The following is a 22,747-nucleotide window of genomic DNA, read 5'->3' on the forward strand; positions in this document are numbered from 1 at the left end:
TGTCCGCCACATCACCTGCACCGGTATTGGCAGTCAGATTAGTCTGTAGCACTTCAAGTGCAGTGGTCACTGTCACCAGCCCCCTTGCCACATCCCGGCTGCCGTGTGTCATCTCCCCCTCCATGGCCACCGAGCGCCTGCAGAGCAGTGAAGTGGCAGTTAAGAGGCGGTTCACCGCCTTGGTGTAGTTCTCCATTTTCTTCCTCTCCCTGCGCCTTGCCATTCTGTCCTCGTCCATCTTGCTGCACAGCAGCCTCACTGAGTCGGACATGTCCCTCATGCCCTTAGCCATGTCCCTCATTCCCTCAGCCAGTGTTGTGTTCATTGTGCAGATGCCCTTCTCTATGCACTGCAAGTGTGCTGTCATGTGTCCCATCTGCCGCTGAACTGATCGGATCGCCTTTCCTTGCAGGCGCTCCACCTTCAACATGCTCACCTCCAGACCTGCATAGACACCCTGATCCTCGCCCTGCGAAGCTGGACTGTGTGCCCTAGCCCTGCAGCGTCTGGCACCTGTTTGTGGTCGCCATCGTCTGGTACCGTTGGCTGTTCTTTCCCCCTGCAGTCCTCGTCGGACGACTCATCTGTTGGAGGCTGGCAACTGCATGCCTCCTGGGTCTTGTAGATGGTGGCATTGGTGACGCTGCTGGTGATGCCGGTGTTGATGCAGGTGGTGGTGGTGTTGATGGTGGTGGTGTTGACGGTGGTGGTGTTGACGGTGGTGGTGTTGTGGTGTGGTCCGCAGGCGAAATTACATCCCCCTCCTCCGCTCTATCTCTCTGGGGTGCCTTTCCTGCCTTGCCTGGCGCAGCACTGCGCGATGTCTCGCCTGTGGAAACAGATTGTATATTAGTTCACTTGTCTGACAGCAATTGCATACAAATAAATTACATGTCTGCCAATGAATCTGACTGTCCTCTGCTTGCTTATCGCTGATGTGCTTCACATGCCTTTGGTTCAGTGGGCTGACTGTTATGATAGGTGTGACACTGACTACATTTCCCATAATGCATTGCTGGTGTTTAGTAAAACCTGCACTGGAGTGGGATTTACACTGCCTCATTGGGGAATGGGGTTAGGGAGTGGGCGGCGCAGCTTGGTGTGCCTGCATCTTATCTTGTTTGGTTGCAGCTCTGGCTGAGCTGTCTGCATCCCCGATGCCGCTGACACTCTCAGGCTAAAATGGTGGACTCCACAAGCAGTTCCAGGGCAGTCGGTGCAGGTGCTCTATTTTTTCCTCCACCTATCAGGTTAGCTTGCTTTTTCCTTGCAGACATCCTCTTCTTCGCCATACTCCTGAGGTCATACCACCTCTTTTTTAGGTCGTCCACGTCATGGTGGGTCACACCCTGAGGTCCTGGATTCCGATCCATATTTTTCTTTTTTGTGACTCAGGCACTTGTAATGATTGTTTACCAAATAGCTTGGTGTGTTCCTTTGCCACATCCTCAATTAAGATCTCCAGCTCCCTCTCACTGAATTTAATTTTTCTTTTCCTTTCTGCACCATCAGTTTCCCTGTCCTGGCTGTCCATTCTGTTGCTTGATGTCAGGTAGTAAAGTTGCTCCTGTTTGTCTTTCTCTGCTGCCTGCCTCTCCAACAGCTTCTGGTTCAGTGCAGCTGCTTGGGTGTGGCCACTTCCTTTTTGGGAGTAAATAGGATGCACAGGATTGGCTGATTCCTCAATTGCAGGAATTTTGAATTACCGATTCGGTATTTACCGATTCGATAATTAAGAATGGGTAATACCGATCGGTATTAAGGATTCAGTATTTATTTTCCAAATTTTACCGATTCGGTAATGATTACCGAATTTTTACCTACATCGGAAATACCGATTTCCTAATACCGAATCGGTAAAATTCGGTATTAAGAAATCGGCATTTCACATTCACCTACATTTGGCACTTTTTTCTTATATGTGTAAATGCTGAACATCTCAAATGCAAAAATACTTTTGGTGGCTGCCCAGCAGCCTAATCAACCTATTGAACACTTTTAGACTGTCTTTCAGAAAGCAGCTACATGGCAAAACATTAATCCGATGATTAAAGGGTTTCCTCATTGCTGCTCAAGTTGATCCTGGGTTCACAGTACAGGGTGACTTCACCGGCGGGCAGTTTAGGCCAGTGTAAACCATGCAAAACGCCCTGGTCTTAATTACCGCTATGACCCCACATGTCCAAACAACTTGGCACCTTTTCTGGATCTACTTTTACAGTTAAGTTTGTTAAAACATACAACAGCACCAGATTTACGGGTTAAGCACAACAAGGCACAAGCAATGGAGCACACAAAAAGGCTAACATGAAATAACACAAAAGAGGAACGAAGGGGTATGTGTGTGGCTGTAAACTGTATTGGTGGAAAGTTGACCTTTTCTTGTCCTAACTAGATGGTGCATGCATCCTGTGTCCTAGGTCACATGACTGGATGTAGTTGTCAGTTGTCCTTTGTGTATTCTTGCCAGAAAGTGAGAGAAAGGGGGACTAGATGTTGACGGGTTGGTCCATCCTGCCAGGATGGGAGGGGCACAGCTGTTCCCTGCCCCACTTGTATTTCAAAGGAGCTGCCTCTGCACACTCACAAAGAACTTGATACCAGTCTTTTGTCACCCTAGCCCTCTTGGATCCTGTACAGGGGAAGGGGGGACATTTCTAGAACCAGATGACGCTTAGCAGTTTCTCCCACTTCAAAGGCTAGTAACAGGTCTAAGTATTGGACCTTCAGACCAACTCATCAGTTCACTCCTGCACCTGCAAAGGGCTGCCCTGCTTGAAGCTTGCTTTGTACTTCAGATGACTGCTCTGCAGCTACAAGAGGACTGCTCTGCTGCTTGAAGACTGCCTTGTACCCTCAGAGGACTTTCCTGCTGCTTGAGGATTGCTTTGCTGCTTGAACCCAAGACTACTAGATGGACTGTAAGGGCTGTCTGTCTGTTCTGAGCTACAAGAACACACCAAGCTCCAACAACCTTAGACCCTGTACCTGGACCCTGCCTGAAGTGAGCCATGCACTCCAAGTGGTGCCTCACCAGTCCTAGACTCTTGTAGGTGGTGCTAAAGGTGCTTGAAAAGCCAAAAACTGAAACTTGGAAATCTTTTTCACCAAAAAGTTGCCTGAGGTGCATCACCAGTTGGCCTGCCTTTGCGGTTTAACCAGCTACATTCTACTTCGCACCAGCAAATCTTGTTCACAAGTTCCTCTCGGAAGGGTATTCTTGCCTAGTAGAGCCCTTGTCGGCTACGTCCTGCAGCATGGTCCCGCAGGAAATGTTTGACTTTCCAAAAAGTGACAAAGTCCGAACACAGAAATCTTCACCACAACCTCGTCTAGCGGCCCCTGACGATGAAGCCTCCTCCTCGGACACCGGCGGCTGCCTTGCCTATCTCTGAAATTCATTCTAAGACCAAAGGTAAGCTGAGACCAGGCCCAATTCACCTAATGTATCCCAACCGCTCTCCATAGCGGTTGCTCATAACTTTGCCCTAATCTCACACGACTAGATGCCTGTAGGTGGCGCTTTGATCTTTTAGGCGCTATTTTCACCTAAAATTTCAAAAATGCATAACTCTGGATCTACTGATTGTTTTGGTGTCATTTTATTTAATAAAATGTTCCCAATTTTCTAAATTGGTGTGGCATTTTCCTTGTGTTGTGTTTTCATTTTATTACTCTTTGTGTGCTGCAAAAATATTTAACGCAGTGCCTCTAAATTAAGCCTGACCGTGTTTGTGCCACCTACCAGAGGGTTAAGCACAGGTTAATTAAGTGACTTTTGAGGTTCACCCTCACTAGGATCGAGGTTGATGCTTGAGAACGGTATTTGCCCCACCTCAATCAAAAACCCAATTTCTTATAAAACAGTTTTTACAAAGGAAGACACGGACATGAACTAAAATACAAGGAGCAGCAAGGTCTAAATGCTTTGAAGGTAAACTTTACAAAGCTATGTTGACGAATAATGTTGAGCCAGATTGTTTCCCAGATGCAAAGTTGATTTCTAGGCACAGAATTCTTTGTGCAACAGTAGATGATGGTGGACAGGGCCCACTTATGTTTAGGTCCTCAAGATGCTAGGAGAATGAATAAGCCAGAAAATGACAAAGCACTTGATTGAATAAAAACAATTTTATTGTATGTGCCTAGTTGTTTCTGGCAATGATTCCACCAGCTTTTGCCCAGCAGGTTAGTGCAAAGTAAAACCATAATGAGTCACCACTCAATCTACTAAGCAGACCGCAAATGTTTGACAATATGAAGGAAAACATTTAAAAACTAGATTTAAAACTCATCTGCTATCCCAGTGTCATCTGTGAGGACGTTTGAGGATTTATTAATTTTTTTAAAAGGTGGGAAATACCTTCACAGCTGAGGCTTTCAAGAGCAGTCTGAGTGACTCCAATAGGTCAGAGGTTTGCAGGAGGCACGTCTAAGGTTTCAGTTGTCCCTTATGAGCATTACAGGTTAGAAAAATCATAGACCACAACTGAGATGCAAGCCGGGCGGACCACAAAGAATGATAAGCCTGTCTATCAACCAAAAGCTAATTTTTCAAGACCACTGGAACGACTAGATGAGGACCTACAATACCAGAATTGCAATCTATTTTACAATAATAGACCAGGGTGGACTACTAGACCCAGACTACTTGCCTCATTCTTCATCCAGTCTGGGAACAACCCTCAGGCCTACGCGCCAGAGGAGGCGAAAGACATGTTGGCTGTCTGGAGCTTTCAAAAGATTATGCATCTAAATAAATGAATGAGTGATTGGAAAACATGTGTTTACTCTGTCTGACATACATGATGAGCAAAGTGAACATATATTACTATAAATAAATAAAGGGTGTAAAGCATTCATAGTGTAACCGATGTGTAAATGTGGAGTAGTAGGCCCACACTCCTACTGAATGCACAATCAAAACCACCCTGCCACTAAAATCACATCTGTAACAGGCAGGCACAGTGGACAGGCACTGGAGGGCCTTCTTAGATTGCCATTAGTGATTTGGTAGCAGAAGCGACATGAGACTCAGAGAGAGAAACTGGCTGGGCAAGGATTACACAAATGTGCCAAAGCAGAGCAGGCAGGAGTTGAAGCCATGTTCTGTAGTCAGCAATCCAACCACTGGACAACATCATCCAATCAGGATTGATAAAGGGACGGGAATAATGACGGTGTGCTGAGGATAGCGGAGACAATTTAAAAGTCGGCAATTGTGAGATTGTTGAATTCGCATCAGAATGAAGGTATGAGATCTGTTATGCGGGAGGACAGCCCTAGGGGTGACAGTGTTGCACCTTACAAATGCTTAATAATTGATTGAGGAAGAGACTTAAGAGAAAAGTTAAGGAAGATACTGAATACAGGGCTACTGTGCAGAAATATATACTGCTAGCAAAGGAACTTAATACAACAAGTGGAGAGTTATGAGGCACATAGTAAGTGTATCAGCATATTTAGCACTTAGGATGGGTGGCTGCAGTGGCAATGAGGATTCAGCAGAGGTCGAGAAGTCAACATCTGTAATATGGAAGGGGCCCATGCCGATGAAAAGCTGGCTTGACTGGGGACACGTCCATCACTGACAAGCAGAAACACATGCCACTGACTCCACCTCAGCCCTCTGACCCTTTAAAGCCAGCGGGTCTCTGACAGTCTCTAGACTTCTTCCTTGGCCAGTCTGCTTGTATTCTACAAAGAGAGAGGCTTTGGCCTTCATTCCATAAAGTGGCTTCTGGAAGCAGCAGAGGAAGTGAAAATGTGCCCCTTCCTGTTTTTCAAGCCAACCCCAGCTGAGTTTTACTCGGTCTTGACTACAGGCTCAGGAGATGTTGCAGATTCCTTTGCGCTTGCCTTCCATGGCAGATTTCAGGAGACCCAGGTTGTGCTCAGTGTACGGTGGGTATCGGATGGAGTTGAGCATTTCCATGCCGGTTTCTCGAATGAGCACGGCACGATGGTGTGAGAAGGTGTCGTAGGAGAAATTTCCATGGTACTTCCCCATGCCGCTGTTCCCTGCAGTGCAACAGAGAAACAAAGCATGTAGGTGCAGGCTGGAATTTGCAATTCAGCTATGCAACTTTTAAAAGAGAAGAGCTCATTGAATCAGTGCAGAGGCAGTGTGTACCGAATTCTAAACCTCGCCCCCAAAGCAAGTGCCCAAAAGGGCAGTTTTGATGAGTGTTGCGATTCAAGCAAAAGAAACAATTGATGGATGGAATGCTGGATAATGCAAACATTCGCCCCCAGTCACAAGAATCTGGGTTTAATCCATCATTGTTTTGCTCACCACACCACGCCAGTTTGGACCCAGCCATATGCAAATCAGTCTTGACCCGTTCCTTGTGGCAACAGGCCAACCCGAACTGCCAAGCCAGGTCCTCCCTGGACCGGACACAAGCATCCTGGGACCTGTTTCAGGGCATCACCCTTCATCAGCCAGGCTAGCTTGAATCCAGTGGTGTAGTGAGCACGGGACCCACGTCTGGGCCTACCCTTCCCACTTAGGGCGTCCTATGCAAAAGGAACAATTGATGGATGGATGGAATGCTGGACATGTCCTTGGGCTCTGGGTCAAGACTGATTTGCATATGACTGGGTTTCAAACCAAAATGGCATGGTGAGAACAAAAACAATGGATTTAGGCCCAGATCTCTGTACAGGGGTGAACGCATGACATTGTTCTGCATTCTGTCCATCAATTGTTGTTTTTGTATTTGTCACCCCGAGTGGGCCCAGGTATGCCCAGACGTGGGTCCCGTGTTCTCCATGCCACTAGAGCCAAGCTTTCCTGGCTGATGAGGGGTGAAACCCCGAAACCGGTCCTAGGATGCTTGTTTCCAGTTCAGGGAGGTCCTGGCCTGGCAGTTCGGGCTGGACTGTTCCCATTGGGCTCAGGGTCAAGACTGATTTGCAGATGGCTGGGTTCAAACTGGAATGGCACGGTGAGCAAAAAAACAATGGATTTGGGCCCAGTCTCTGTACTGGGGTGAATGTATGACATTGTTCTGCATTCTGTCCATCGATTGTTGTTTTTGCGATTCAAGCAGCAGCCATTTTGTACTTTGCAGTGCATTCAGAAAAGCAGGACACATCTTATGCTATCCGCTGCTGAACTCGAAGAGTCTGGGCTGATCTCATAAACCATCCACACCTTTCATTCTAACAACATAGACATGACCTGCCCAGCACACCACAACCATTCACCTCTGCTGTTATAAGTGGATGTAACCCTTCAAAACTGCCCAGCTACACTTTGTTTTTCTTTGCTTTCTTTATGTTGTGAGGTTTTGTAAAATGTGTGTTTGTTTTGCTATGCCTGGGCTAGTGATGTTCAATCTGGGTTGCTAACAGGTGTTTTTGAGCAGATCCGAATTATTAGAGGTATGCTGCAGCTCTTGATTCTCTGACATAATTGTCAATATATTAATCCAGGATGGACTTGATTGGGGTCAGTGAATCATGCTATGTCTCAAGCCCTCTCCTAAAAGAGACTATGTGATCCTGCTTAGAACTAAGGGTGAGCACAATTTGCATAATCTGTTTTTGTGTACTTATGCGACCTGTTGGGAAAATGACACAAAATTAAGCGTAAATACACAAAGCCCAAATACATCATTTAGCACTATATTTTCTCACATTTTTAGCACAAAATGCGACCTCACATTGAAATGTAGTGTGAAGACACGCCACTCTAACATATAGTGCGAAAAATGCAACTGCTGTGAACAACCACCACTCTTGTTCTGGTTGTTTTTGTTGTATACAAACTCTGTTATACTTTTGCCACGGACAGCTGCATACTTATGCAACGTGGCATATTGGTAGAATTCTTTTAGCTACCAAAATGCAGTCAATTATACTGTTGTAATTAAAATATTTCACCTGATTGTAAGTAGAACCAATCTAGAAGGGAGCAGGTCGTGTGCACACACATGTAATTCAGTACCTAGTGCTCTTAACTGTTAGCATACATCATCAAAATCAAGCAATATAACAATCAGCTGCCATACCAATTCCTCCGAAGGGCAGCGAAGGCAGTGTCATTTGCATCATTGCATCGTTACCGCAAAATCCTCCGCTGCTTGTCCGCTCCAATATTGCATCCATCACCTGCCACCCAGGTGAAACAAAGAGTTAAATAGGTTGGACTAGAGTTAGACATTCAGGCAATGCACAAATCTGACACTCAAAAGAAATGGATTGACCTACTGGGAATTCAAGAAAATTTAAGATGGGCGAGTGCCTCAAAGGTTTTTATGGCTGTCCCATTTCTCTAGGTCTTGAGATTCTATTTTGGTATGTTAAAACTCATTTATGTAAGAACATTGTTGCATGAATATAATAAGCAGAAATCAATTGTGTCCTGAGGAAGGCTTAAGCCAATTGATCTGAAGCTGAAACATGCAAAGAATTTCTATATTGGGTTTAGGAAGTTAGGAAGATGGGTGAAAAACAAATGTTATCTAAATTTCATAATACTGGGGAGGTGTTCTCCCTGTAAATTGAATGTAATGCATGACCGCTATTTTGTAAAATGAATACATTACCATTACTGAAGAACTTTAAGTAACTTAAACAGTATCTGTCAGGATAACAAAATATGATGGAAAGATTTCCTTCTGATCCTCTATCTTTCACCTGAGCTTCATACAGGGGTCCATAGGCGTAGTACGCTCGCTTGGTATATGGTGCACACTTACTTAAGTGAAGCACCTTGCACTAATCCAGACAACCCTTTTGGTGATTTTAGTGGTCTTAGACAACCATAGAAAGCTCTCTAAGTGGTAGCTGTGGAGAGCAGCCTTCAGGCTTAGTCCAGAAGGAGTGCTAAGTAGCTTGTTTTACTGGAACAAATCATTTAGTGTAGGGTAAACAAAAAATAACCACACAGTGTAGTTATAAAATAGTTATATTTATTATACACACTCATTAACACATTGGTATATCTCCTACCAGGAGATATCAACACAATACACAACATATTTCAAAAGGAAACACTCACTCAATTTAATTTTATTGATATAGATCTCTTACAAGATCAACATTTGTACATAATTCAATTTATAAACATACATTTTTTAATAAAATATTTTAAAACTTAATATTCATAGCACACAAATTCATTTGGTGAATTTTCAAAAAAAGTGATTAAATCAATGGAGGAGGAAAGGTTATGTCTAAACTATAGGTTTTATAAAACGGTTTCGAGCCCCTACTACCTTCTTGTTGGAACATAACCATGAGATATGTGCTAGGTCCTGGTTTCCGTGATTGCATTTATCACATGCACACTATCATTATCAAGGCTATTCGAGTGTCTTGTAAAAACCTTTAAAGGAAGTAGTTCTAATCGCAACATGGTAAAACCTCTCCTAATTTTATGTTCCAAGGTAAAATTTGTGCGTTGTTGACGGGACTTAAACTCAATTGTAGAAGTGATAGCGTTGCAATGAGATAATTTCAGGCACTATGCCTTGTCCAGGTCGAAACCTAAACGGGGAGTCACATTTTTCAAAAAGTGCTTTAGGTGTGCTGGAGTCCAGGACTGAAGAATGGATTCAGTACACTGGAAGTATTGTAGAGCAGTCTTAAGATTTGTTTGAAATGTGTCTTGTTTTTTCACTGTATTAAAGCTTTCTTATCTCAGTAGGGCCCTTAAAGAGCCTTCTTCTGCATGCAGAAGTTTGAAAGCCCATATAATTATATTTGCTAAGGCTATTGAAAATACACTTACGATGGCAAATTCTAACCGAAGGATCTGTACTGGGACAGCTTGACTTAATAACATTAATTTGCGTAAAAATTTGCCTTCGCTGCAATGCAAAATGTTCCATCTGGCTAAAGGAATGTATTTTGTTGCGTAGGTTATTGTTGGTGCAATTTTGGCCCTGTATATCTCAAAAAGTGCTTGAAAATGCCTCTTGCCTGAATGGTTATAAAATTTCCTTATGGCGTAAATGTGTGTTTCTGCTTTTTGGTTCATGTGGTGAAGATGAGAATGAACTTCTAAGGTCTGAGAAAAAACTCGCCCGAGATAGGTGTAGGATTTTACCACCTCAATTTTTGTGCCATCTAGTTGCCATTTATAGTGGAGGTGTCATTTACGACCCCTGAAGGGAACTACATTTGTTTTGGAAACATTCACCTTTAGGAAATTTGTTTCTGTATAACTAGTGAGTGCGTCTATATTTCTTTGTAAGCCCAGCGGGGTAAGATCGAGAATTACTACATCATCGGCATACATTAACGCATATATGTTTTCATAGGCTACTTTTGGAGCACAATTGCTTACATTTAAAAATCTCTGGAAGATTGCTTATATAAAGTGAAAACAGGAGGGGGGCTAGAAGACAGTCCTGCTTTATGCCATTATGCGTTCGTATCTTGTGAGCCAGGCCTTTATCTCCTCCCATCTGAACTTTGCACCAAGTTGAGGTGTGCAGAGCTACTATCAACCCCAAAAGTGGATCCGGGATCCCTATTTTGTTTAGGTTTCTCCAAAGAGTTGGTCTATAAACTCTATCGAAAGCTCTCGAGAAATCAACAAAAAGACTATAAACTATTTGCGATTTGGATACTGGATCGTTTTTGGGGATTCAGGCCAGCAATATTCCAAGAGAGAAAGTTGATAGTAGAAATGGAGCCTTCGCTAAAAAGGTAGTTTCGTGTCTTGTCCCTGTCTGTTTGCATTTAGGTTATCCGCAGGCCAGGACCAAGATTTTTCCTGTTTTGAATTTATAGTTTCGTAGAGGTAATGATTCCTTTTTAATCGTTCACCTTCTGTTATACATATTGTTAGCATGTCTATTTGCTGATCCAGTGGACTTTGTACAGGTTTATTTAGATCGGAAGACAGGAGAAGATTCGAAGGTTCCCTTAGGAGTAGTAATGGAGCCTTCGATAAAGCCTGTGGAGACCTTTGCCTAATTCCGATCACGTTGAATCCATACTTGTGAAGAATTTCTCTCTCTTTTAGGATAATTGCTGGGATAACACCAGACCAAAAGTCCACTCGGACTGTAAATACATCAGCCTGGAAGAAGATCAGTTTTAAATCGGAGGAAGAGAGCATTTTCAAAGGGGAAAGGGTATGAATAAGGTTAAGTACCCTTTTCTGATTTTAAGGGGTCATTTCCTACTGTGAAGAGATCGGATAATTCTAAAGTTAGATAGACGTTTTGAATTTGGCTGTGCCCTTTTCTCATTGCATTTGAATTGAAAGAAGTGGCATCCTGGTCAGGATAGCTTATATTCTGTCGAACCTTTAGCTATGAAGTTGGTTGCCAGGGGATTCAGTTCACTTAAGGCACCTGACTGAGGGGATTTGGGAGATAATCCCTTGTCATTGTTATTGTCAGTGTTACTTAAGATATCTACGGATAAGGAGTACTTGGGAAAAGTTTAGTTTCCTGGGCTTTGCTTTCGTAAGTCTGCGATTTATATCTTTTCCTTCTTTTTGTGCTTTTGTCTTTTGTTTTTGCAGTTTCTGATTCTTGTTTCCAGCAGTTGGATTTTTTTGGATTATTTTGGGAAACTTCCCTTATTTCTCGAGTTTCTCCGGTTTTCAGCTAAGGATGAGAGGGAGTTAGTTCCGCGGGTTGTTGCTGAATATTTTGGTTTGTCGCCTGTGTTTCTTTGTGAGTAAAGCTAGAATAGAATTTAGGGACTGCAATTTGTGAGCTGCTTCCCTTCGGTGTCTCAAAAAGCTTTATATATAGAATAAATCTTATCGACTTGATCTCATTTTAGATTTTGAGATTTATTATTTCCACTATTTGTTTGAGTACCTCTTGTTTTTGTGCTTAGTAAGTTGACACCATTTTCTTTTGTCTGAGTATAAATGTCACTTAGTTGAGCTAATTTCTTGGTATGATTTTCAATTGTGGATACAAGGCTTAGGGAACTTTTCTCGTCCGTCATAAATTGAAGAACTACTGATTGGGTTTCAAAACATGATTTGAAGTTACTACCAATTTGTCTAGTAATGCCAGGATTGCTTCCAGAACAGTTTGCAAGGAACACAGTGATTCCGCGACTGATGCTCTATTTTTTTGGAGATCCAGTGAAAGTAACAGCGGAAAATCCGGGGATAAGGATAGGTTGTCATCAGCGACCAGATGGTTAGTAGGTGTATTGTTAAACAGTTGTTGCGTCTCCCTTGGCGTATTTAAGGGAGGGACTGTAATTACTTGACTCATATTTATGCCCGGAAGAGTGAAGTCCAACTCAGTTGTCGCGATTGTAAGTGTTGGTTTGTTTTGATATCGAGAAGCCAATTCCTCTGAAAAAGAGTAAGGCGGTGGTTCAGCCCCCTCGGATTGAGGAACTAGAGGCTGATCTAAGGACTCCTTCGTAATTACCTTAAGGCCCCTTTGATCCTCTTGTTTTGGTATTTCATGAGCCTTGGTTGCTGATGAAGGGCAAGAGGGAAAACATTCTGGTATAGTAAGTGTTCCTGAGAGAGCTCCAATATGTGCTGAACGAGGTTTGCTTCTTCTCTGTGATTGGGCTGTGCCCAGTCTTTTCATAAAGACTGTTCTACTTCTTAATTTTCTGAATGCCATTTCTACACCATAGGCTCTTCAGGCTCCAACTTAGGAAAATGAATACTGGGCCTGGTTTCTGGTCCCTTAGTGTCTGATAAAGGGAGCTCGAGACTCCTGGCGGCAGAACACTGTGACAACGATCTGTTCTGCTCCGGCCTTACTCCCACCGTACTCCCATCGCGTTCACCAACACGATGCTCTCGGCCAATCTCCAGAGCTGCAGAGACTCCCTCCTCACTGGGCCTAGGGGAAGAAAGGCAGCGAGAGGAGCAGGCCGAGGCTCAATCGATGAGCGTGTCACCACCACCAGTGTCATATACCTAGAAAGTGGAGGGGGCGGAGTAGAGCGAGTGAGGGTCGAGCAATGCGGAGAGGAGACGAACTAGGTGGTCAGCCAACTTGCAGGCCACACCAGCCTGGCGCCGGCCACCTACGCGAAAGCTGGCGGACCACAGCTTTGGGCTTTAACCAAGCGTGCTCACCTCTCCTCTCAGGCTCCGTCTCCCGAGTCCCGCTCCGCACTCCGTGCCCGCGTCCCGCAGAAAAGAGGAAGCTGTGGCGGGGTGGAAGCAGGTAGGTGCGGTGCCTTGCTTGCCCGCGGTCCAGGTCCTGCGTCTCCGGTAACGCTCCAATACCAGCTTCAGGCTCGGTTCCAGGTTCTCGCTGCTGGGTCCGGGCTGCCTGTGTTAGGAAACAGGTAAATAATCACAAATACACTGTGGTCTCTGGGGGAGACCAAGCCATATACTAAAGCAGTGGAATGCGAACTGCGACCAAAGTCGAGACTTGACCCAGAAGACTCAGAAGAGCTGGGAAACCAAGGAACCCCACGGAGACTGTGTGCAGAGTGGAGACACGGCTGAATACTCAATTCAAGTCAATTGGAAGTCACGGTTGCAGTTTTGAAGAAGGACCTTTCCCAGTGGACCGTGAAGAAACCCTGTAGAAGATGGAAGGCTGGAGACTCATCCCACCCGTGGATACTCGAGGAACCAGGATACCTACACCAGGTGCATAGGTGCGAAGTGACGTAGGAAACCGCAGTAGACCACAATGGATTCTTCAGTGAAGATGTTGTTGACGAAGAAGGTGAAAGAGTCCAGTGGAACTCAAAGGAGGATTCTTAAAGAAAAGTACCTGCAAGCAGAGGGGACAGAGTCTATGCCACTCTGGAGAGACCAGGAAGCACGGAAGACTAATGACCACCGATGATGGAAGATGCAGGAGAGTTAACAGTGACCATGTCGCTTCAGCTGTGAGGACCAGGCGATGCTGTGGAAGATTAGGAGCCGTTCACGAGCTGTCCCATGTCGGAAGTCGAGAACCAGGGTTCGGTGTCTGGCAGAGAACCAACAAGCCTTGGCAGCAGCAACTTACATGGTAAACAAAGAAGGTGCAGTGTCGGGGTCAGAAAGGTCCAAGGGACTCAGCAAATGCAGGAGAGTCAGAGCAGGCCCCGAGCAAACAGGGAGTCCACTGAAGCCAAAGAAGATCCTCAAAAGGACCCACAAGACGAAGGCACAGGAGTCACAAGAGGACCTAGAGCAGGTCACCAAAGATACAGGCCCACAGTGTAGAGGATGCAGTGAGGGCGAATATTTTGGCAGGAAGAGATGCTGGAGGCTGGACCTTCTTGTAGCCCATAGATCTCTGGAGGGCAGAGTCAACAAGCCTTGGCAACGGCAAGTCGACGCAGTGCACAGGGTTTCTGTTTTAGCGGTTCCGATGAAAGATACTGGCCTCAAACTTGCTGAGAAGACAGTGCAGGCCTTGAGGGAGTTGCAGAACCACCAACTGTATTGCTGAGCCTTTCAGTGTCCGTGGGACCTTAGGAAAAGCAGACCGGTCAGATTTGTTGCAGTGCCTGCAGATGCAAAGGAGTGACTCCATCACTCCAAGGGAGATTGCTTCAGGTGTCTTTGATGTCCGCAGGCCTGGAAAAGAACCTGGATGAAGCACAGGCACAGACAATGCATAAGACCGGCAGGCTGACGAGACCAGGAGCAGCAGGACTATTTCTTGATGCAGTCTCAGTTCCAGACGAAGTCCAAGGGGCCCAGATGGTTGATGTGGAAGTGGTTTCAGATCTGAATCTTGTCCCACAACGAATCTAAAGAGCCACCCACAGGTAAGCCCTTAAGTAACCTAAGGAAAGGGTTGGGACGATTCAGGGATCCCTCCCAGAGGAGGGGGAAGGACAGAGGGGAGGATACTCCCATGTCCTTTGCCCAGTTTCATGCCAGATCGGGGGCCAATGGTTCCATTAACTGGTTCCAGCTGGTGGGCACCAAATGTGACCTTCAAAGCACTCTGGTGGCACTGGCAAGCGCCCCCATCCCAGCCCAATACAGTAAGTCCTGTCTGAGAGGTGATAACCGCTCCCTGCGACAGGAAACCTATTGTTCTACCTGCCTCTGCTCGAGCTCAGTTCAGCAGCAGGAGGGCAGAATTGTGTCTGTGGGCAGCAGCAGCACTAGCATGCTGTTAAGACCATGGATGGCTAGTACCGGGAATACATGGGGCCTCCCTAGGGAGGCTCCCCAGTACATGGGATCCTACACCAAACACTGGAATTGGTGTTGGGATAAGATTCCAACATATTTGATACCAAACATGACCGGTTACGGAGCAGTCATTATATAGTTAGACATTTCGTATTTGACTTGATGTCCACTATATTTATTAAATGGCTGACCGCACTTAAAAAGCCTGTAGAATTGACTCTGCAGTTGGTAAGGGGTGCCCTACGCATGCAGGGCACCCTCACACTTACAACCTAGCACCCTGCCTTCAGGATTGAAAGGTTTGCCTAAGGGGCGACTTCAGATATAAGGAAAAGTATATCTGTTGTGAGTGGTGCTAGCACCAGCTCTAACAGGCTGCAATGGCAGGCCTAGTAGTGACAGTTTGAGTGGTCTCTCATGGGTGGCATAATATATGCTGCAGCACATGGGAGACCCAGGATGTACCTATGCCATGGGAATCTTAATACCATACACTAGGATTGACAGTGGGGTGATTAATTTCCAGCTTTTATTTCTAACATTTTATTTTAAAAAATCTTGATTTTTGGTTCAGGAGTTCCATGGTGAATCTCAGAATGACTCATTTGCGGTGAGAACCCCGTGTGTCTTGTCACATAAAACGTTTTTACGTTTAACCCTTAAACAATTACCTGTATCAATATTTTTTGCTTAACTTTTTTATCAATTGTAAAATCAAAGTTTAACAAGAAGCAGAATAACAATTATGCACAATAATAGGCACATACTGCCTGTTACATTTACAGACAATGCATATTAGAGAAACTTAATTCCAAAGAGAGCACTTAAAAAAGGAGGAAATTTGTCTTTCATGTGCAACTAAAAGCAAGTCTATTTGTTACTCTGATCATGTGTATCTAGTGGACATGACCAAGCTAGCAAGAGAGGCAGACTTAGCAGAATTCAGGAACTCATCTTACTGAATATGTTACTTTGTGGAGTGTTGGAAAACCCTCCCACGGAATTCCTTTTGGAATGGTAGGACCTGAACTGGGGGGTTGGGAGGGAGCTCCAAGTGTCAGTGGCTGGAGCTGTGGATGAGGCGCCTTCAAATAAACACACCTCTGATCCTCTTCTCACATCTGGTGTGCTTCTTGGATTCAGAATGATGGAGGTTCACTGTTTCATACTAGTGACATTCGGGTGAATCAGGAGAGGCACCTCAACACTAGAGAAGGAGACGAACACCGGTCAATGACTGCGACTCAGGAAGTACGGTCGTAATGGAGTAAAGTCTTCGACAGCAACTGAAAATTGTGAGAAAATCTGAAGAGTCCGGTTCTCTAGAGGTAGAAGAGCCATCCCTGAAGGGATAGAGAAGCAGAGAGAAGTAACAGGCAAAGTGGAATGCACGTCAACAATGCTTCATTCCAAATGGAAGGAGGTGTGACACACAGACATGTCTATGCTGTGTTCCAGCAAAGCTGACAAAACCACGCAACCAGAGGACAATACTGTATTCCAAAAGAGTACCGCAGAGAGGAATGCACCTGTGTGCACCGCTGAGCGTGCACAACGAGGAGCATACTAGTTTGGCCTTTTACGGCATCCAGGCTTCGGGATTTTCGGGAGACAGAGTGAAAAACACTGGTTTGCACATGATGTGCAGATACGAATGAGGCACTGAACTGGAGGTAAGACTGGAGCATTTTGCCCAGGTGTGGCTGAACGTTCTGATGAGGAGTCAAAAGCCAGATGCACCATTACTAAACTGATGGAGATACAAGAAGATGGATCCTGTTTTTCTGTTGACCCTTAAACATTCTTGACTGTTTACCCGTAGGACAACTCAGAAGACTGCAGTACTTGCAGAATCAGGCCGCTAGGCTGATCTGCAAAGTACCCAAATGGGAATCGATTAAACCAGGCCTAGAGAGCCTGCACTGGCTACCCGTGGCTCAAAGAGCCGAATTCAAAGCCGGTGCATCATCTTTAAGGCTCTGCAAGGCAAGGGACCTCTATTCATCAGACAGCTGATCGGAAGATATGTTCCCTCACGGAACCTAAGATCTGCCCACAAAGACCTTCTTGAAGTACCTCGCTTTAAGAAAAAACGACAAGGCGGCAGCAGCTTCCATTTCCTAGCAGCTACCCTATGGAATTCTCTGCCACTAGCCCTCAGACAGAGTAAAGACCTCCTTGCCTTCAGAAAGGCATTCAAGACTCTCCTCTTCACAAAAGCTTACTTGAAATAACGCTTCCGGTAGACTCACCCTTTGTTATGTTTTTTTTTTTATCTTTCCAGCGCCAAGAAGCCCTCGGGCGTACGTGCGCTTTATAAATTTTTAATAACATAACATAACATAACATACTTGGACACTGAGTGGAAGCCTTGCACATTAGGTGTGTGCAACCGGCAATAAGGAGGCTAGAATTAAAGTTGCTGTGGAAACGTATGTGGTGGTGGCACATCTTGAAAATGCCCGTCAGTGACAGGCGCACCTTACATTCATTGAAACTACACTCATGCTATTTGGAGAACAGTGCGTGTGGTGGCAGGCACATGGGGAATACTCAGGTCTGAAAACCAGTGAGTGGACACAAACATTTTGTTGTCTCTGTACTTACAGAGAGGGAAAGCATTTGTAGTGATAATTTAGGGAGAGCTTAGTGTGTGTGTGCTTCTTCCCAGAAGTCCAAGTTTGGAGTCTTTAAAGGTGTGCAGACCTGGAAGATTTGTTTTTTGGACCCAATAGTGGAAGTCTGATCCAGGTTTAAGGGTTTTTCCACCCCAATTCAGTCCTGGCCAGCAAACTGCAGAACATTGCACTACCACCATCCTTCCAAAGTAGCACAGATGAAGAAGGTTTTTGAGAACAATGCTAAGGTGTGTGAGCTCAACATGGGGGTAGACAGAAAACCTACTTTCCTGTTGCACAATCTGGCGGCGTACGGAGAGAAGGTGCTAGACCACCTTCCAGAAGTGAACAGGGACGCTGTAAGACTGAATTATTATGAGATCTGTGTGAAAAAAGAACAGATCAACATTCTCTATCTTGGGTTTCGCCCTACGAGAAGCATGTCATATTTGGCAAAAGTAAACAGGATGAATAGAAGTCATTGGAGGAATACATAAGTTAGCCTACAGTTTGGAGAAGGTGCGGGAGCAGCTGTGGCTTAAAGACAAATCTCCGCTGAGGAGGTCATCTCTGTCGCTAAAAAGTGGAGTAGATGGTAAAGTGTGAGCATGAATTTAAGAAGGAAGAGAGTAAGGATGATGTGTGAAATGCCATGAAACTGGGAAAGTTGACAAGACTGAAAAAACAGATAAGGTTCAAGATGTACTGTTTTCAGCTCACATTTGGCAAGTAGATTAATCATGTGACGACATTGAAAGCATGTTTCCAGGTGGGTTTGGTGAAAAGTTGGGCTGTCTGGAGAGCTAGATGCATCCTGTCAAATTGTGGCGAGATGCCTTGCTGATGCTGGAGAAGGTCAGATGTCGGCTGATGGTGTTCACAACACAGTTAAACTGGAGCTCAAGAAGCAGTGCAGGTCCTATATGAGCACTTCAGTGAAGGCCATGGAATGGTTGGCAGCCCGTTGCTGTGGCAAAAAAGGCAAGTGGGAGATAAGCTGATGTATAGATCTATGTGCCCTGGACAAGGAGTTCATGTTGGATACATTTGCCCTTCCCAATATCACAGAAATGCTCAAGTGCTAACATTTCCATACATAACACTTGATATATCATTTGTTTATCATCAAATCAAAGTAAATAAGTATTTGCTGGATTATAACACACTTTATTATGCCTAGGAGAGCATACAAGGCCTTTTGGCTTAGTGACAACAAATTCCAGCATCCAGAGGGTCATGTCTTCATTGTTGGGTGAGCTTTGTGGAGTGATGCTTTATTAAGATGACTTATTGCTGTATGGAGGAATGTAGAAAGAAAATTTTCAAAGGGTCATAGATGTTTTAGGGGGTTTGAAAATCATGGCCTGACTCTCAAGGCAAAGAAGGGCTGTTTTGGACAGGGTCTTACCGTAGAGATATTATTGACAATGAGAATGTCCAAAGAAGGAATTGCTAGTTATAATAACCCTAGAGTCGCCACGTAACCAGGGGGAATGTAATTTTTAGGCATGATCTAGTACTATGCACAATTTGCTGAGAAGTTTCTGAAACAATAAGAACTCTCAGAAAAAGGAATTTTACTGATGTGAAAAATGTTTGACACGTTTCAGTTGATAAATAATGAGTTGGAAAATGCAACAAGCTTGAAGGCATCTGTGCCTGGGAATGTTTGTGTAGTGGTGACATGCGATCAACAAAGTTTTAGGTGTATTGTTAGTACAAGTTGGAGGCAGTGAGGAAAGATGCTTACCTTCCACATCAGTGTACAGAGTTTAACTGTTCTGAGATAATAACAGAGGCTTTGGCGGGTAAGTGGGCCATTAAGAGATTTAGGGTTCTGTTGCTGTGAGAAAGTGCCATCTTTCTAGCATGGTATGCCCCCACTTTTTGCTGAATTTCTGAATGTACTTTGACTGAATGTGCCCTGGACTCCTGCCAATCAGGTGCCCAGGGCCTATGTCCCTTCCCTAAAACACAAAACACAAATTGGCAAAACCTGGCCACATGTTAGCCCCTGGTAAATGGTACCCTAGGTACCCAGGACCTTGTGACCAGAGAAGGCCTCTAAGGGCTGCAGCACTCATTGTGCCACCCTTAGAGGCCCTATACCCTTACACACACTGCCCTTGCAGGCTGGGTGTCTGGGTACAAGACAAAACAAAGAGTCGACATGGCACACATCCCTGTGTGCCATGCCCACCACCTACACTGCCATGGCATACATCAGCCACCCCTCTAGCTGGGTGCCCTATGCCAGTGGTGTGGGCACAGGAGCCCTGTGCCCCTACAGTACCCAGGTTCATTCCTGGGCACTGTAAGTGCATGCTGCCATTTAAGAGTACATGGTGCCGAGAGCTTGACAAACACAAACTCCACAGCACCATAATGGCAACACTGAAGACTGAGAAGTTTCGAATCAAACTTCTCAGCACATTAAACCCACACTGATGCTAGTGTGGGATTTAATGTACCAAGCACCCCAGAGAGCATCTTAGAGATGCCCCCTAAAACCTAACCTACAATCCACGTCTGTTCTGAGGCTGCCTAGGCTGCCACACAGAAGACATGTTGCTGGACCCCTGGGTAGGAGAGCGCCTGCTCTCCTGGGTCTGCAACAATGCACATCCTGGGCGAGCTGCTAAATCTCCTCCCCCAGGATGGGCAGGGGAAGCTTCAAAGGCATGCCACCTCTGTGAGCTTCCCCAGGCCACTGCAACCCCCCACTCTGGCGGGAAGCTTGGCCAGAAACCCCAAATAAGGACAGGGGATGTGCCAGCCTGCCAATCCCACCCATCAGGTGGGGGAGGCGAGGTGAAGCAAATCTCCGGGCTCTCGCCATCTTGAAGATGGGAAACCCAGCCCAATCAGGACTAGGCTACTGCCCCCCTCCCACAGGAGAGAGGCAGGATAGGGGGTGTACCCACCCCAGGACAGGGACCCATTGGTCCCTGCCCTTCACCTACCTGTAACGCCCCTAAATCTAGTATTTAGGGGCACCCTGAACCTTCCTTCTCCAGGTTCCAGATTCTGAAATCCGAAGAAGAGCTAGAAGAAAGAAGACCTGCCCTGCAGCTGCTAAGAAGAGGAAGACACCAACTGCTTTGGCCCCAGCCCTACCGGCCTGTCGGCCCTCGAACCTGCTCCTGCTCCAACCCGGCATCTCTTGTGGCCAGCAACCTCACAAACCCCGGAGGACCTGGCTACCTTTTGACTCTAAACCCCTGGGACTCCCATGAGTCGAGGCTCTACTCAAAATCTACTTCTAATCCCTGGCAGCAGCCCGAAGCCGCGAACCCTTCACACTCTGCACCCGCCAAGCCTGGCCTGTGCCGGAGTGAACAAAGACCACGAGCACGACCCCACGGCGACTGTGACCCCGAGTCCGGCACCCAAGGACCTCCCTCGACACTCCTGAAGAAGCCTGCAGCCTCAGAACCAGATGCCCCCCCAACCGCGACCAACAGAGGGTAAGATTTCCCGACACCAAAAGGCACCCTGCACCCGGCGCCCCGCGGCCCCCTGTGCCCAATCCCGGGTTACCTACCTATCCTCCAACTACCCAACTTACTTCTCGAAGTGGTGGTGGCACCTGAAGAATCTTCGTCCCGAGCTTGCAGTCTTTTTCTAAACCGGAGATTGAAATTAATTGAGCGCCCGAAGGCTCAAAAGCATCCTGCACCCAGCTGCCCGAGTGGCCCTGGCAGTGCAACCTCTACACCTATCTACTTCCCCACTTGCCCTGAGTAAGTGACCAGGAGCCCAGCTCCCACAGCCGCGTGGCCTGCTAGTCCGCAGCCACCAACCAAGGCCCCCCTACCTCTCATAGGATAACATTGGGCCTAACTCTCTCTGCACCCGGCTGCCCTTCTGCCACTGAGGGTGAACCAACTGTACCTACCTGACCCTGGGAGACCCCGGAATCTATGCCCAGAACCTTAACTCTGCCAGTCAAGTACTTACCTTTAAACCGATAACTCAATTTTCTCCATAGGGTAACATTGACTGGTTTTTCCTGAAATTTCTTCTAAGTGTGGACTTTTCAAAACTTAAAATATTCACCAAAAATCAGCCGAGTAACGAAAACGAAAATACTCGCCTGCTATTAGGTGAGCTCCCAGTGCTGGATCTTGGTGCCTAGCACTGACTCTGAAAAATACTTACAACTGTACTTACCAGTAACACAATTTTCTCCCATAGGAAATCATTGACTGTTTTTCTGTGAAATTTCTTTTAAGTGTCAATTTCTGCAAACTTTAAATATTCTTTAAAAATCGTATAATTTCTGAAAACGTAATTACTTACCTGTTTTGGATAAAGGTCCCAGTACTGAGTCTAGGCACCCAGTACTGGATTACAAAAGTAACGAGAACATACTATACCTGCAACTTGAATTTTCTGCCATAGGTAATCATTGACTGACTGTTTTCTATGAAATATTTTCTGTCAACTTCTAAAATAGCAAAATATTGTCTGAAAATTATCACAGTAATTAAGTCGACTTTTATCACTTGATTCCAAGTACTGACCCAGGACTGAATCTAGGATCCAGTCCTGGAAATCCCAAAGTAATCCTAAAAGTAAGCTGTTGCAAATAACTTGAAACTTCCATTGAACTCAATGCATTATTGTGTTTAAAATTGTGTTGCCTATTGCAACCACTTGTAACTTTCTACAAAAGTCAATTGCATATTGCAAAAGTATTTATATAAAGCATCTCATTCTGAGAAAGTATATTTTAATACCTCTTGTTAGTTCTAAAATAAAACAAGCATATATTTTTATATATAAATCATTGGCTTAGAGTTCAGTTATTGAGTGTGTGAGACCATTTGCTGACTGAGTGTGTGCAACAAATGCTTTACACTGTCCTCTGATACTGCCTTACTGCTCGACCAAGCTACCACTTTAGAGAGTAAGGTTATATCTAACTTTAGCCTCTGCCAAATCTCTGGGGACTGTGGACTCTGTACACCCAGTACCTATTTGGGAACAGTATATACAGAGCCACTTTCTCACAGTTGCGGGGTGTGAGATTCTTGGTCAAGACAGACACTAAAACCATATGCAAGAT

At 45.4% G+C, this 22,747-nt stretch overlaps 1 protein-coding gene across 1 annotated transcript in view; it reads right to left on the reverse strand.

Moving 5' to 3' along the window:
• Window positions 1-5,827: 5,827 nt before the first annotated feature.
• Window positions 5,828-22,747, reverse strand: part of LOC146839542 (aldehyde dehydrogenase family 3 member B1-like) — an 876,897-nt gene continuing 859,977 nt past the window's right edge. The window contains exons 11-12 of the mRNA XM_085650813.1: window positions 8,019-8,118; window positions 5,828-6,021 (exon numbers count right to left, since the gene is read on the reverse strand). Coding sequence (XP_085506939.1) covers window positions 5,828-6,021; window positions 8,019-8,118 — 294 coding nt within the window. The remainder of the gene's footprint in view (window positions 6,022-8,018; window positions 8,119-22,747) is intronic.

The sequence above is a fragment of the Triturus cristatus genome, chromosome 4_1 (genome assembly GCF_964204655.1).
Source record: "Triturus cristatus chromosome 4_1, aTriCri1.1, whole genome shotgun sequence".
Lineage (NCBI taxonomy): Eukaryota > Metazoa > Chordata > Amphibia > Caudata > Salamandridae > Triturus > Triturus cristatus.